Below are 17,288 nucleotides of genomic sequence, written 5' to 3' on the forward strand. Positions count from 1 at the left end.
TGTCCAGACGCCTTCCCGAAATCTTGTCTCTGGACAAGATTTCCTATGGATCCCCTTGATCATTCAGCCTGAGTTTGGGGTTTCTTTTCCTGTTCCCTTTCCCCTTATCAAAAGTCCTCAAAAGATAAACCCTGGTTTCCTCAAGTCTAATTTCAAAGCAATAAGTGTTCATGTAGCAAACATCTTCTATCTCATTGCATCAGTCATGATCACAAATGCCACATTTGGCTTCCAACCTGTTCCAGGCTAATCCAATTTTATGCAAAATTATCCAGAGGTGGGATGGAGGGCATAAGTCGGTTTGAGTGTGGTCCTCCAGTTGAGAACCTCTTGAGCACAGTTAGATAATGTAGGCACTTAAAGCACGAGGTCCAAGCAGCTTGACAAATGTCATTCCAGAGCCACCTCTGAAGGGTCCTTCAGAGGCCTTCCTTTTGGAATGTCTCAAATACCATGCCCCACCTCCACCTAGGCCTTGGGATGGCCACTCAGAAATTCCTCCTGCACTGCCGGTAAATGCTATGTCAGCTCCACATAGCCTCCATATGGCTGTTCAGTCTCATGTCACTGGCAATGTGGATTCCTGTTCTGATCTAGGTGTTTCTGGGTTCATACAGGGCTCTCCCTTTTGCTTGCAAGGTATTTGCAAGACATTGTTAAGCCTTAACCATGAGTTTTTTTAAGCTTTACCATGATTTGCCCAAATGTTTACCCCTTATAAAAAATAATCTTCATTTTGGGGTTATTTTTTGTTTTCTTTTCTAAAAAAAAAAAATCACTATTCTCCATGCTTATATGAGTGTTATGATGTAACACAATGTGTTCACTTGTTTACAGCAGTGGTAAAATATTTCAGAGCGTGCAACTGATTTTTCTTCTTTAAAACAAAACAAAGAGGAGACCAGAGGGGGAGGGAGGGAAAGAATGTGCTCTGAGCAAACATAGGTCCTTCCATCAAAAGCAGCTTACTCTGACCAACGCCCAAAGAATGAGCGGGGGCCTGGGAGGTGCATCATGGGATGTGGAGTGTGAGCATTGTTTTTGTTCAGTTTCCTTAATTTTTATTCACTTTCCAGTCATCTGATTGATATTGCAAACATCTTCACAACATACAAATGTATATTTTATCAACCAGAATACATATTGAAGGAATTCTTTCCCCATCCCTACTCCCTGTGGGAACTTAAAAACAAAACAAACAAACAAACAAAAAAAAACACAAAACAAACAAAAATATACCCCTCCCATCCCCCATCCCCTAAGCCAGTAAAGCAATGACAACAGCACCTTGACATTGTTTTAATTCCAACGCTATCAGAAGTTAAAAGCAGTAAAACAGATGATATAGTACTAACAAGAACGAAGATACTTACTGTCTAAAATGTAAACGGAATGTTTTGGTTCAATTTTTTGGTGTGTGTATGTGTGTGTGTGTGTGTGTGTGTGTGTGGTGTGTGTTTTGTCTGTTTTCTGAAAGAGGACAGTTTATTATCAATTCACAATTAAAGCAGCATGCAATTTATTATTTTTTTAAACTTTTTATGTTTTCAATTCTTGGCAACGGCAACAAACCACAACATTATCAAGGAATGTAATGCAGACTTTTTTAAAGTTGTGCGCAAATGACTGTTTCCCTTCTGGTCGTGGACATGTCCAATAAATAGATTGTAGAACCACTGTACTGTATAAACTTCATTTATACATGCAGTTCATAAAATTATTTTTTTCTTAACTGAATAATTTACCCTGTTATGTATATATACAAATAGATAATTTTTGTCTCAATATAATCTATACAACATAAATCCACTATCTTCCCCTTTTAATGGTCAATGTACATACACAAGAAGTGTCTATCCTTATGAATCGCCAGCCAATTCTCTTTTTGCTATCCATGGTAAGGGCCCGCACGTACGACTGGGTAGTTCGGCACTGGGAGTTCCAATGCCTTTTGTCTATGCCCCTGCAGCCTTCTTTTGTGTAACCCATGGGATTGCACTTGGTCTCGTAGAAGTATTGCTTCAGTTGGCCTTTCGATACAGGGACCTTTTCAAGGACTGTGACCGTCCCGCCCGACATGTCCACTGCAGTCTTTTTGTCTGCCGCTGTTACCCACTCACTAATACTGTCACACACACTCAGCTCCCCTCGGCGGGCAGGGTCAGAGTGGCGCCGGACCCTCATGGACATGTTTGCAGCATCCAGGTAATTTTTGTATTCCTCCAGCAGAAAGAGAAGAGGAGGCTCCAAAGGCACTTGACTACTGAGCATCACCCTGGACGTGTACAAGTCTGCGTCCTTATTGTTTTCTTCATGGGGCCGAACTTTCTGGTCCTCATCCAACAGCTCTTCTATCACATGTTCGAAAGTGTCGGCCAACGACGACGTCAGGCCTCTTGAACCTGCCTTGGGCCCATTCACGCTCTCCAGAGTCCCGTGGGTCCGCACACCTGGGTAGGCCAAGCCACCTTGTCCTCGGACGTTTGCTTCTTTCATGGGGGCAGCCTTCATGCAACCGAAGTATGAAATAACCATAGTAAGGAAAAGGATGGTCATCACTCTTCTCACCTGGTGGAACTATAGGGAGAAAGCAGAAACAAGACAGAAAACTGGTTAGGGCTTTCTTTCAACAGGATGCCATGTGGCCCATCTGATTGTAATTCCAGGCTATTCTGCAGGGTCAAGGTTTTTTTTTATGTCTTGGTGATAAACTCCAGCTGCACCAGACACAAATCAATGTCAGTAGTGTGCTGTATGTGGTATAATATAAACCAGAGATGTGCAGTGTTTCCCCCAAGATCTAGCATATAAACCTGAGATTAGATGGCTTCTAAGCAAGTGTAAAAATTGTGGCTTCAAGTTCTCCTCCTTCCTCCCACTTCAGCAGCTTTGTAAGCTTAATTTTTAATGATCTCTGCTCATGCTGTCACAAGAAACACAAAATCAGAAACGTTACTAAGCAACAATTGCAAGTGTAATAGTAATTTTTTTTCAAGTTAGCTACATGGTCCTTTGCAGGAATGTGTGACAGGAACAGCAGTGGCCTGAGGGGTCTGATGGCCCTTTCTAGCTATGTGATGTCTAGGCATGAATAGCACAATAAAACAGCAGTTGGGAGCTATAAGGAGCCTTTAAATGGACTTTTTTCCCCTCTTCCCACAGAGATACTCTATTATAGCAAAGAACAAAGATAATTTCATGAGCCATCCTGTTTTACAGATAAGGAAACCCAAGGCTTGCCTTTGGACGACTTGCCTCATGTTATGAAGAAAGTTTATGTTAGAACTCAGGGCTCCCAATTCCACTGTTCTTTCTTCTACACCTGGGTGGTCACAACTGAAAATGTTTTGCTTATTTCTAAACAGAAATCATTTTCAACATGTTCATTTTAATGATGTGCCTTTGCCTGGGGCTGATATCATGAAAACAATGTGTCTGCTAAAGAGAAAACTGAAAAAGTCAGCATTAAGAAGGCATTTAAGTCAATTTCAAATGCCTCCCATATGTAGACTCCACTTTATCTCCTCCTCAAATTCTCTAAAACCCTTCACCCCTTGGCCTTTTCTGGCTAATGCACACATCTAGTTAAGAATGCTCAACTTTTCCTTTTACTGGAGATGTGGTCGTGTGTGTGTGTGTGTGTGTGTGTGTGTGTGTGTGTGCATGCGCGTGTGCGCGAGTTTATCCTAATTTTAAAAAACTGAGTAGTATTTTACACATTTTGGAATAGGCAGCTAGTGCTTCTTTTTCTGCTTTTGAAGTTTCCTGGGAAGTCCCTTAAAAGCATACCACAAAATTAATCTTTTCCTGTTTGCCAGAGGGTTGCTCTACTCTAAATTTGGCTCTACATCTATAAGCATGCTCTAGGAAGCCAATTAAAATGGATGAACAAGCAAAACGAAAACGTACCTATAGACCAACCCAAGGTTACCGTCAGGTGGTTAAGGACTTCAGAACCACTTACCTGAAGCATTGTGTCCCTCCAGCAGCAAAGAGTAGCATCCCCAGCCCTGACACTAATTTTATTCCTCCTCAGTTCTGAGGCATGGACTTACACAAAGACACCACATACATGCAATGGCCATCATGTTATTCAAGTAAATAGGAAAAGGAACTATGTTTCTGCCCATAAAATTTTATTGAATGCAAAGGCAACCTACCTCCAGTCAATAAGTCAGAATGTAGAAATTTCTGAAAACTCTGATATTGAAAAGCAAATGTTCTACACTTTTGTAAGAAAGAACATTTTCAACTACTAAGAGATTTTATTACCATCCTTGTTTAATTTCTTTTAGATTCTCCCTTTGTGTGAATAGCAAACATGCTTAGAACTGCTTAGATTACACAATGGTCTCAGATTAGGAAGTGGAAATTGGTTTGAATAAAATACAGATGTCTATTCTGCTAATAACTAAATCTTTGTGAATGTTGTGAGTCCTGCACCATCAAAGACATAGATCCTCCATGGGGGTTTCTATTTCTGGCAGACAGTACTCACACCAATGAATGAAAAAGCTTTTGCCTAATATTCCCAGTCCAAATAAAAACAACCCAAGAGGTACTTCTTATTTAGGTTAATGAAAGGTTGCAAATTTGGAATACTTTAGCCAACTATGTCACACTGGTAGAGACTTTCTGTGATCAGCTATCTTTTAATACCATATTTAATCAAATCTAAGATACCACCATTGTGAAACATAACATTTTGTATACCACTAAGAAAGCAAAAATGCAGCCTGGGTGACAAGCGTGAAACTCTGTCTCAAAAAAAAAAAAAAAAAGATTAATGAACTATAGTTAATTTAATATCCATTTACTAAGTGCCCACACTAACTAAAAATGGCCCAAAGTACTGAGGCATCTTAAGCTGCTGGAAAATTGTTATCACCACTACAGTAATGAGTCCTTGAATGATACTTGGCTTCTACTTGACTCTGCCTTTCACTGGTCTTATCTTTCTATTAATAACTGTTTTATCAGAAAAATAATGCTTTATATGTTGTTTTCTCAGATCCACAAGCAAATATTTTAGAGGAAATATGGGCATGTGAGGAAACCAAACATGGGCATTCCTCAAGCTGAGCATCTGCATAGAATTAGGAACTAACAAAATGGTGAAAAAGTCCAATCCCTCATTGCAAGCCCTGCTCTCTGACTGGCACTTCTGCAAATCTAACTGCCTACTCACTCATAAGGCCTTGAAGTCAAGTGGATGTAACACCAAACTCAATACTTTTTGTCAGAACAGTGGTATCTTCTATCTTTTCTGTTTCTAACAATGGTTTCCTGGTATTATGGACAACCCAGGCATAGGACAGAAATCCTGGAATCAAGTTTGACAATATATTTCCTGTATAGCCTTCCAATCCAGTCAGTGAAGATATCCTGTTAATTTTTCCTTTAAAATATTTCTCCTGGCCATCCCTTTTTATCTATCCCACTGCCACCATCTTGGCTCAGCCCTCACCACCTCCTTTTGTGACCACAATGTCCCTATGCTGTATCAGACACTCTTTCTGCTCCATTCAACTCTGATGACCTCTTCCTGACTAACCACTCTCATAGTATTATTCTCTGACACAAAAGCTTGCAATGGCTTTTGCGTTCTACCTGCTCAAATCTAATGTCTTCTATCTGATATTCAACACCCTCCAAAATCTGCCCTCACCCTTCCTAACTAACTTTCTCATATTACTCAATGCTTCGTCACTTCTGCTCTGATCAGGTCAGAGTCCTTGGAGCTCCAAACACGTTACTGTCTCCTGACTTGTTCCATTCCTCTGGCAAACTCTTCTCTTTCCCTCTCGCTCACTGCTTAAATCTTGCTTATCCTTCATGATCCAGTTGAAGCATCAAATCACGCATGTCCCCTTCTCTAATTACTCCAGCACACACTGCCTTCCTTCCCTAAAATTCCACATTACATCTTACGTAGTACTTGATTCCCTTCTCACTTGTTTTGTGTTGCCAAAATGGAGTCTTGCTGTGTCACCCAGGTTGGAGTGCAGTGGCACAATCTTGGCTAACTGCAACATCCGCCTCCCAGGTTCAAGCAATTCTCCTGCCTCAACCACCCAAGTAGCTAGGATTACAGGTACCTGCCACCATGTCCGGATAATTTTTGTATTTTTAGTAGAGATGGGTTTTCACCATGTTGGCCAGGCTGGCCTATTCACTTGTTAATTGTTAACCATATTTGCTCATTCTGGTCAGCCTTCATCTGGAAGGTAAGTTCTTTGAGGAAATGGATCATATCTGAGACCCCATAATGCTTAACACAGAAAAATGTAATAGCAGCACTCAGTAAAAACTTACTGATGGGCTTATTAAGCTAAGAGAAAAGACAGTTTGGATATAATTTTCATAAGAAGTCTTTTCATTTGGAAAGATCAGTGAACTCATTGAAATTCTTAGGTAAATACAGGCTGTGCTAGCCCCAAATTATAAACTCTAAGGCAGCGGTCCCAAACTTTTTGGCACCAGGAGCTAGTTTTGTGGAAGACAATGTTTCCATGGTCTGGGAGCAGCAGGGGGGATGGTTTCGGTATAAAACTGTTCCACCATAGATTATCGGTTACATTCTCATAAGGATTTGGACTCTCATAAGGAGCACATAACCTAGATCCCTTGCATGTGCAGTTCACAATAGGGCTCATGCTCCTATGAGAATCGAATGCCGCTGCTGATCTGAAAGGAGACAGCTCAGATAGCAATGCTTGCTCACCCGCCACTCACTTCCTACTGTGCAGCCTGCTTCTTAACAGGCCACTGACTGGTAACAGCCCATGGCCTGGGGGTTAGGGACCCCTGCTCTAAGGAATTTGACAGATGGCAGTTATCAGCCACGAGCAACTTCTTGAGTTCCTCTAATGGGGTAAAACTTTACTTGAATAATTAAAAAGCAAATAATACTACCACACACTAACTGTCCTACTATTTCCTGTGTAGCTCTAACAGATCAATAAGAGACTTGGGAAGTAGTCAGTAATAGTAATAACAACAATAATAGCAAAATTTGTAGTTTTCAGCCTTTTAACTTCCTGTTTCTTATTCTGCTAAGCTTTCAATAAGTAACCTTATATACTGTACTGGGAAATCATAAAAGAGTAAATAAGAGCTTCAAGGACAATTCTTCATTTTCAGCTTTCAGATGAGTCTTTATCACACATAAGAGGCTGTGCAATATTGCTAAGTAGATTATATATTTATTTTACACTTAATAAATTCATTGATGTTGTCTAATTCTGCTTTAAGGCTTACAACCATTAATTCAACCACATCTATAAAATGCTAGGAAGGCCTTCTTAGCCCCACTCTCAGGAAATTCAATACAGTACATAGAACTAAAAAGAAAATGAATGAAGTAGATATCAAGTTTAGCTTTAAGCATGACTCACAAGTCTTAGACATTCCACTGAAAGAATGTCCATGACAACATGCTGTTTTACTCTTGCTGTAGTCATAACTTGGATTTGTCTAAGAGACTACAGAACATTCACAGGCATCATCTAATTTGATTTTTACAAGGAGACAGGATGGGTATTATTATCCCCATTACGTAGATGAGGCAATTATGCTTCAGAGAGGTTAGGTAAACTGTTAAATGCCATAAAGCTAATAGGTTACCTGTCTCCTCAACCAAGATTTTACTATCAGGATGTGCTTCCAGTTTTACAATTTCAACCAAAGAGAAGAGAGTGGCTATGACAATGAAGGAGCTTACAAAATGTGGACACAGTTTCTGCAGCTATGTGTGTCCTGGAGCCCAACTTTCTAAAGTTAGCGCCATTAAGATACTACTTCGTAGGATTGGATTAATCATGACCAAGACGCTTCAGCTTTAAGGCTTGATTACTTCAGTGGATGAAATTTCAGACAAGGTGGTCTTTTTCTAAGAGAAAGCATTGGAAAAATTTTAGCATGTTAAAACTAAATTTCTATGGCCAAAGCTGGGAAAACAAACAACAGTACAGATAATTCAGGCATATGTAATAATAATTAAAAAAAAGCAAAGTCTTGTTTGTCCCCTTTGGGTTTTACCTGTGAGTGTGTAATCACAGAAAACACAGTTTAAAGATATGGCTACTCATTTTAGACAGTCTATAGAGATAATGGTAATGCTGAAGAAGTTATTAATATTTAGTTCCTAACATATATGATGCAAACCTATTAAGAGTTGGCCTTAATGAAATCTTGCAAATCAATATTTTAAAATATTTAATTTGCATCCAGTTCACTACATCCATATGTTAGACTTCCTTTTTGTTCATTCATTCATCACACATGAAGCTACTTTCCAGTCTTATAGTCTAGGAGGGAGGTAGGACATATATAACATGTAACTGAAATATAAAGGTACAAATGACCCAGAAAAGGTACAGATAAAATTCTTTAAAGAGAAAGAAGTTACTTCCAGTTAGGGAATAAAGGAATGCATTGTCAAGAAGTTTGCAAAGGGCCAGGTGCAGTAGCTCACACTTGTAATCCCAATACTTTGGGAGGCCGAGGCAGGAGGATCACTTGAGTCCAGGAATTCAAGATCAGCCTGGGCAACATAGTGAGACCAGGTCTCTACAAAAACTTAAAAGAAGTAGTCAGATGTGGTGGTGCACACATGAGGTCCCAGCTACTAGAGAGGCTGAGGTGGGAGGATCACTTGAGTCCAGGAAGTTGAGGCTACAGTGAGCCATGATCATGTGACTGCACTCCAGCCTTGGGTGACAGAGAGACTCTGTCTCAAAGGAAAAAAAAAAAAAAGATTGCAAAGAGTTTGAATGTACCCTACAGTTGGTGCATGGCAGCTTGATGAATGGCAGGAAGGTGGGAAGGCATAGAGTAAATGTCTAGGGAGAAGAGTGCTGAATGGGAACAGTGAAAAACAGGATTGAATGATTGCCGGATTTTGAAAGCCTCTGGGGGAATGCCAAAGAGTTTAGATGTTGCCATTAAAGGCACCAAAGAGCCAGAAAGAGTTTCTGAGCATGGGAATGCTGCAGGAAGATAAGTTTATCATCATGTGAAGGAAGACCCTGAAAAACACGATAGACTAGAAGAAAGAAAGAAATTGACTGACTCTTAGTGCCTATGGAGTTTTAAAAATAAATATTAAGTAGTTACTTAAATGTGGGATTAAAGGCCTGACTATATTTAATAAATTAATTAATCCATTCATTTATTTACGTATAAGCTGAAGTGAGTTGCAAAAACAAAAGTGGTGGAGTGTTCGGAGCTGAGTAGTTGTCTGGGTTGGCAGAAAGGACAAGATAGAGAAAAACAAAGGAAAGGTGGAACTACAAACTGATTCCAATTATAATTACAATGAATTTTGATTACACTGCTCAGTACTGTTAATTCAAATATCTCCGAACACTTTGCAAATATTAATTAATTAAGACTCAGAGGACTCTAGAGGTACAGGTAACTATAATTATCCCCATTTGGTACAGGAGGAGAGGGGACCAGACTTTTTAATCAACTCATTTGCTCACTGTGGCTCCCCTGATAGAACAGGTTCAGATCCCCAGATTCCAAAGGAAAGTAGGCCTTAAACTACAGGGACTGGTTTGTTCCATTCCTCTTGTATTACTTCCACATTATTTTCCCATCACGTATGTATTGCTTAGCCAAGAAGACTCAGCAAACAAACAAGAAAACACCATCTCAATAAAAACCACGCAGACAGAACTTAAAGAAAATAGCCACTGAAATCCATAAATAAAATGGAAAAAAAGTAATGGTCATTACAGATACTCACCTACTTATCCAGATGGCCATTCAAGTGAAATTAATAAATATTTTAGTAAATGATATCTGAAAATGCAGATATTCCAAAGTTTTGAAGGTACCTTTAAAAATATAGTTTTTAGCCATAATGTAGCTTATGTCCAAGAACATCCAAATACATGTCCTACAAAACACAGTCCTTCATACCACAGTATGCTCTGAGCCCCTGGTATGTCCATGGTGTTGACTGATACTTGCAGACATCAATTAAACTAAGTGTCAGATAAATTGCTGACTCTTAGTTCATACCAGAAGTGATATTTACACATAACTACCATAAGAAAAAACAAGCATGATTTCCAGAATCACTAATTTGACAGATAAGTTTACATGCCTCTTTGTTAGAAAGCACCAAAGCTCTGATCCTCTTTACTTCCCACTACACCCCTGCTCCCCATATCTGAAAAACAAGGATTTTTTTTGTATTGGCAGGTGTTCTACCTTTCTTCAAGAGTAAATTTTAATGCCTATGTTACAAACACATTTGTTTTTGCTTGATAAGGAGCAAAGGATAAGGACTGACATTGGGCATTCTCCTCTGAATTACCACCTAGAACAATTTGCACAGTACCATGCACAAACTAGGTACTCAACTCTCTTTGTGCTAGAAATATTTGTATAGTATTTAGGAAGGTGCAATTAAACGAAGAGCAGTAAGTCTAAAAGTAAATTGAAATTAAGTCATGAATTTTGGAATGAAGGATAAAAAATGCCTGGCACAAAGGCCAGAACTGGGTAGAGAGTGTCCTATCTGGCCTCCTAACCCCAGGCACTTAGTGCTTCTATCAAGAGAAAGAAGTTACTTCCAGTTAGGGAATAAAATAATGCATTGCCAAGAAGTTTACCAAGGGCCAGGTGCAGTGGCTCACACTTGTAACCCCAACACTTTGGGAGGCTGAGGTAGGAGGATCACTAGAGCCCAGGAATTAGAGACCAGCCTGTGCAGCAAAGTGAGACCATGTCTCTGCAAAAACTTAAAAATTAAAAAAGTAGGCATGGTGGTGCACACCTATAGTACCAGCTACTTGAGAGGCTGAGGTGGGAGGATTACTTGACACTAAGAAGTTGAGGCTACAGTAACTGATTGATCATGCCACTGAACTCCAGCCTGGGTGACAGAGACACTATTGCCCTAAGAAAACAACCGTTTTGCTGTAACCAGTGAAGGCTCCCTGAAAGCCAGAGCCACCCAGAACTCACAGTCACATCGAAACTTGCCCTCATATGCTGCTTCCTTGTCACAGAGCAACACTGCCTTCAAAGCACATCTCCAGGCTATAACAAAGAATTCTTAGCATCAAGCACACTCAAGTCACTTGCATAGCAAATGAGGTCATCTGAAAATACTTTTAAAGATTATTTTTTTAAAACAATAGTTTTTCATTTATGGGACCCAAATGGCAGTTGACATTCCATGTAAAAATTTAACCTCTTCAGTAGCCGGTGGGATTGGACCAAAAGCCCGACCAACGGACCGAGGGTTCAAGGGGAGGGACACAGAGCAGGAACCTGAGCTAGGTCAAAGACGCCCCGGCCAGGAGCCCCGTCGCAGGTGCCCCCAGCCAGAGATGCGGTAGGAGGGGCGTGTGCGAGAAGCCCCTTACTCGGTGCTGCCAACCCGCCACCCAGCCCATGGCGAACCCTGGCCTGGGGCTACTTTTGGCGTTGGGCCTGCTGCTCCTGCTGGCCCGCTGGGGCTGAGTGTGGGGCTGAATATCGACCCGTTCTGCAAATGAGAGTAGCACTGTTTTGCCTGCACCCATCAGCCCCAGTTCCAGCTCCAATGGCGCCCTGTCTCAGGTGGCCGTCACTGCTATCATTGTGGTCTTCTCCACCCTGGCCGCCTTGCTCCTGGTGGTGGGGCTGGCACTGCTGGTGTGGAAGCTTTGGGATACCGGCCCAGCAGCGAGGAGCAGGTGGGTGCCCGTGTGCCACCGATCCATCTGAACGCTGGGGCCTGCTGCAGCCACCAACACTGCCCAAGAATGCTGGGTGCTGGCTTGTACACCGCAGCTGCCACGGAGACACCAGTCTCTAATGACTCAGCAGGACTTTGGGGGAGAGGCTGGGGGAACCCACCTGGCGGACTCTCTGTAGCATACTGCCTCTGCTTGGCTGTGCCTGCAGCTCAGGATGCTGGGGCTCGGGACCCACCTCCCTGCTTGCAGAATGAACTTTTCTCTGCATGTCCTGCAGGCCCCACAACCCTCTCTCCTTTCTTTCAGTTCTCTCATGTGGCTAAGGCCCGGGCCCTTCAGGACTCCAAGGAGATGGTGCAGGGCTTCCTGCCCATCTAGGTCCCCTCTCCTGCATCTGTCTCCCTTCATTGCTGCGTGACCCTGGGGGAAAGGCAGTGCCCTCTCTGGGCAGTCAGATGCATCCAGTACTTAAGAATAGAAGGGAAGAAAGTGCTTCAAAGACTCCGCCGCTGAGGTCAAGGGAGGATGGGGCTATTCACTAATATCCATGATCAACATAGATGCAAAAATCTTCAATAAAATAGTGGCAAACTGATTGCAACAGCATATGAAAAACCTTATCCATCACGATCAAGTAGGCTTCATCCCATGGATACAAGGCTGGTTCAACATACGCAAGTCTATAAACATAATTCACCACATTAACAGAACCAAAGACAAAAACCACATGATTTTCTCAATAGATGTAGAGAAGGCCTTTGACAAAATTCAACAGCCCTTTATGCTAAAAACTCCCAATAAACTAGGTATTGACGGAATGTATCTCAAAATAATGAAAGCTATTTAGGACAAACCCACAGCCAATAAATATACTGAATAGGCAAAAACTGGAAGCATTCCCTTTGAAATCTGGCACTAGACAGGGATGCCCTCTCTCACCACTCCTATTCAATACAGTATTGGAAGTTCTAGCCAGAGCAATCAGGCAAGTGAAAGAAATAAAGGGTATTCAATTAGGAAAGGAGGAAGTCAAATTGTCTCTATTTGTAGACGACATGATTGTATATTTAGAAGACCCCACTGTCCTAGCCCTAAATCTCCTGAAATTGATAAGCAACTTCAGCAAAGTCTCAGGATACAAAATCAATGTGCAAAAATCACAAGCATTCCTATATACCAATAACAGACTTAAAGAGAGCCAAATCAAGAACGAACTGCCATTCACAGTTGCTACAAAGAGAATAAAATACCTAGGAATACAACTAACAAAGGAAGTAAAGGACCTTTCCAAGGAGAACTACAAACCACTGCTCAATGAAATAAGAGAAGACACAGAGAAACATTCCATGCTCATGGTTAGGAAGAATCAATATCATGAAAATGGCCACACTGCCCAAAGTAATTTATAGATTCAACACTATCCCCATCAAGCTACCAATGACCTTCTTCACAGAACTGGAAAAAAACACCTTAAACTTCATATGGAACCAAAAGAGAGCCTGCATAGCCAAGTCAATTCTAGGCAAAAAGAACAAAGCTGGAGGCATCACACTACCTGACTTCAAACTATACTACAAGGCTACAATAATCAAAACAGCATGGTACTGGTACCAAAACAGAGATATAGACCAATGGAACAGAACAGAGGCCTCAGAGGCAATGCCACACATCTACAACCATCTGATCTTTGACCAACCTGACAAAAACAAGCTATGGAGAAAGGATTCCCTGTTTAATAAATGGTGTTGGGAAAACTGGCTAGCCATGTGCAGAAAGCAGAAACTGAACCCCTTCCTGACACCTTATACTAAAATCAACTCCAGATGGATTAAAGACTTAAACATAAAACTTAACACCATGAAAACCCTAGAAGAAAACCTAGGTAAAACCATTCAGGACATAGACATAGGCAAGGACTTCATGACTAAAACACCAAAAGCATTGGCAACAAAAGCCAAAATAGGCAAATGGGATCTAATTAAACTCCAGAGCTTCTTTACAGCAAAAGAAACAATCTTTAGAGCAAACCGGCAACCAACAGAATGGGAAAAAAATTTTGCAATCTACCCATCCGACAACGGTCTAATATCCAGAATCTACAAAGAACTAAAACAGATTTACAAGAAAAAAACAAACCCATTCAAAAGTGGGTGAAGGATATGAACACTTTTCAAAAGAAGACATATACGAGGCCAATAAACATATGAAAAATGCTAATCACATTGGTCATTAGAGAAATGCAAATCAAAACTACATTGAGATACCACCTCACGCCAGTTAGAATGATGATGATTAAAAAATCTGGAGACAACAGAAGCTGGAGAGGAGGTGGAGAAATAGGAATATTTTACAGTGTTGGTGGGAGTATAAATTAGTTCAACCATTGTGGAAGACAGTGTGGCCTTTCCTCAAGGACCTAGAAAGTCCATTTGACCCAGCAATCTATTACTGGATATATATCCAAAGGATTATAAATCGATCTATTATAAGGACACATGCACATGAATGTTCATTGCAGTATTGTTTAGCAAAGACTTGGAACCAACCCAAATGCGCATCAATGATAGACTCAACAGGGAAAATGTGGCACATATATAACATAGAATACTAAGCAGCCATAAAAAATGATGAGTTCATGTCCTTGGTAGGGACATAGATGAACCTGAAAACCATCATTCTCAGCAAACTGACACAAGAACAGAAAATCAAACACCACATGTTCTCACTCATAGGCAGCTGTTGAACAATGAGAACACATGGACACAGGGAGGGGAGTATCATACACGGAGGTCTGTGGCAGGGGAACTAGGGGAGGGACAGCGGGGGTGAGGACTTGGAGAGGGATAATATGGGGAGAAATGCCAGATGTAGGTGATGGGGAGGAAGGCAGCAAACCACATTGCCATGTATGTACCTATGCAACAATCCTGCATGTTCTTCACATGTACCCCAAAACCTAAAATGCAATAAAATATATATTTTTAAAAAAGAAATTATAGATGATAATTAACCAAAAAAATGAGATTATAGATGATAATAGGATTCTATTTTCTTTAGAATTTCAGGTGGGATCTGTTACAATTCACTAAAGTTTGTATTTAACAACATTCTATCTACTATGTTATCGAAACCCATATAATATTTACCAAATTCCCATACATGGTAGACAGTAACATTAATTAAGAAGATAATTTCCAGTTTGTTCCATGAAGTTTCAGTGACCCACTCCGTAATAAAGAACCTGGAGACATTACCAAGTAAGCATCATATTTAATGAATTTACCGTGAAATCATGTGAGAAAAATTTTCCTGTATAGGGATGATGACTCTGGATGTGGTGCATAGCTAAAAAAAAAAAATGTCATTGTAACTTAGGCATTTAAATTGTACTTAAATGTATAGACTTTTGAATTTATAGAAAATTTTCAAGTATGAAATTGATTTTATTCAACCTAAAGTCTCAAACTTCAAGTAATTTTTTGTGTTACACTTATAAATTGTATATTAATGCAATTCAAATTTATTCCTAAAAATATTTCAACTAAAGGAGAAACTCATGGGGCCTGAGATTAGAGTTTTAGAAAAGTACATATGGGATAAACTTCCACAGGCTGAAATTAAGTGAAACCTTACTTCTCAGTCTTGAGATGGGTTAGCCATTTTCACATAATGTAGAAGCTTCTAAGAAATGCAGAATCTCAACTTCTCCTCCTTCATTCCACCTACCCCACTCAATCAGATCCTGCATTTCAGTAAGATTTATTTAGTGTAATAACTTCTTTACTTATCAAAGTTTAGAAGCACTAGACTAAATGATAAAGAGAAAAGCTGCTTAGGGTAAGGAAATAACACGTTAAAGCCAACTTAAGTATTATGATACTTTCTTAGCATGTCATGGGGTTACGTGTCATCTTTGCTCTTTGGTTCCATTTGTTTTATGGGGACATTTATGTGGAAAAATGCCTTTGCTTTTGTAATGGTATTAAGTAAAATCTGCACTCTTTTTATGTCAACTAATTTTTCCACTATTGTTATTATGTTAGAAAGTACAAGCTACTTATAAACATGATTGGTTCAATGAGAACTTTTAGAGTATTGATGACCTAAATGTGGACATCTACATAATCATTAATTTTTACCACAATGCTACAAGGCAATATAAGCATAATTAGCCTCTCTGATCCCTGAACATAGCCTAATATCACTCAGTCAGCCTCATAATGAAATGATATGACCAATTATGGCAGGTAGTAGATGTCCAGTCACACTAGTATTACTTTTAGCCAGATATCTCTTGTCCTTGTGAGTTCTTTTGGTCCTAAATGATGAAATAGCAACAGAGCGAACCAACTCACCCACTCAAGGCAGATTTCTTATTTCTAGACTTGTCCTGAAACCAACAGATCCAGATCTCTCCTACCAAATACCATGAAATTTAAAGAAACGAAACTTAGAAAATAAAGCAGCAGCAACAACAATGAAATCTTAAAACAGTAAATTAAGTATCAAGCATCAAAACCCCCCTCTCCAAACAATATCTCTCTTCTTCAATAAGGTTCCCAGAAGGTAATTCAATTTCTTAGCTGGTGTCCAATATTTGGGATCATTTAGTTCAAGACTGAAGTACTTAAAATGGTTTTTTAAAAAAGGAAAAAAAGTTAGAGTTCCAGAGAAAAGTGAAATGTTTTAAGCTGAACATTAGAGAGGGATTTGATGGGGGCAGCTTTGCCAAGTAGAACTGGAGACTGGTCCATTGTTTAGGCTTTTTTCACAAGACTGCAAAGATTGTTTCCGTACAACAAGAAGTCACCAAGTTCACGAGTCCAAATGCAAATGACTCGCACTAGGAACCCTAATAGTGCTGTTAAATCATTTGTAAATGGGTGAGGCTGAGATGACACAGAACCCTGTTTTCCCAGGTAGCATCTCAAGTTTGGTTGATTGCACCTTCAGCCCCACATTGAAAAGTAGAGTGTAAACATAGCTAAGGGACTGCCTCCTTTAAATTACACACAAGGCACACCTACTAACAGGAGATGTTGTGAAAGCCAGGTGGGGCTTTGTCTTTCAAGTCCCTGAATCCAAAAATAAGCATGTTCTGTACCAAAAAAAAAAAAAAAAAAGAAAGAAAAGAAAGAAAAGAAAAGAAAGCAAGTCTGATGCAACTGCATTCATTGTCCCTAAGGGGAAAAGAGGCAATAACTGTCAGACCCAAGGATAAAGGGAATCCCCCTTTAAGAAAAGATGTTGGCATTACGTAAGGATTGGGAACATGCCAGAACAATCACAATTTTTTTACAAAAGAGAGAAAGAGAAAGAAAGTTAAGACCCATTTGTCTTATTTCAATCACTTTCTTCAGAATTAACAACTTTAATCAACAGGTTGCTTTCAGAGTATTGCTGGACATCTTGACTCTCTGACATGAAATGCTATGGGAAGTTTGACAGTTGAGAGCCAACGCCCCAATAGACACCAGTGCTGCATAACCACACTTTTAATAGACCCCAGAGCTGTGGTGACAGCATGCCCTTCCCAGTTTTTCCACAGACGGTGCTCCTGAAATTTTCCACAGTCAGTGTATTCTT

At 40.1% G+C, this 17,288-nt stretch overlaps 1 protein-coding gene across 3 annotated transcripts in view; it reads right to left on the minus strand.

Moving 5' to 3' along the window:
- Window positions 1-1,035: 1,035 nt before the first annotated feature.
- Window positions 1,036-17,288, minus strand: part of BDNF (brain derived neurotrophic factor) — a 70,611-nt gene continuing 54,358 nt past the window's right edge. For all 3 annotated transcript variants that reach the window (XM_003919940.4, XM_074401275.1, XM_074401274.1), the window contains exon 2: window positions 1,036-2,577. In XM_003919940.4, the coding sequence (XP_003919989.2) occupies window positions 1,810-2,577 (768 nt within the window). In that variant the 3' untranslated portion in view covers window positions 1,036-1,809. The remainder of the gene's footprint in view (window positions 2,578-17,288) is intronic.

Source organism: Saimiri boliviensis, chromosome 6 (assembly GCF_048565385.1).
Source record: "Saimiri boliviensis isolate mSaiBol1 chromosome 6, mSaiBol1.pri, whole genome shotgun sequence".
Lineage (NCBI taxonomy): Eukaryota > Metazoa > Chordata > Mammalia > Primates > Cebidae > Saimiri > Saimiri boliviensis.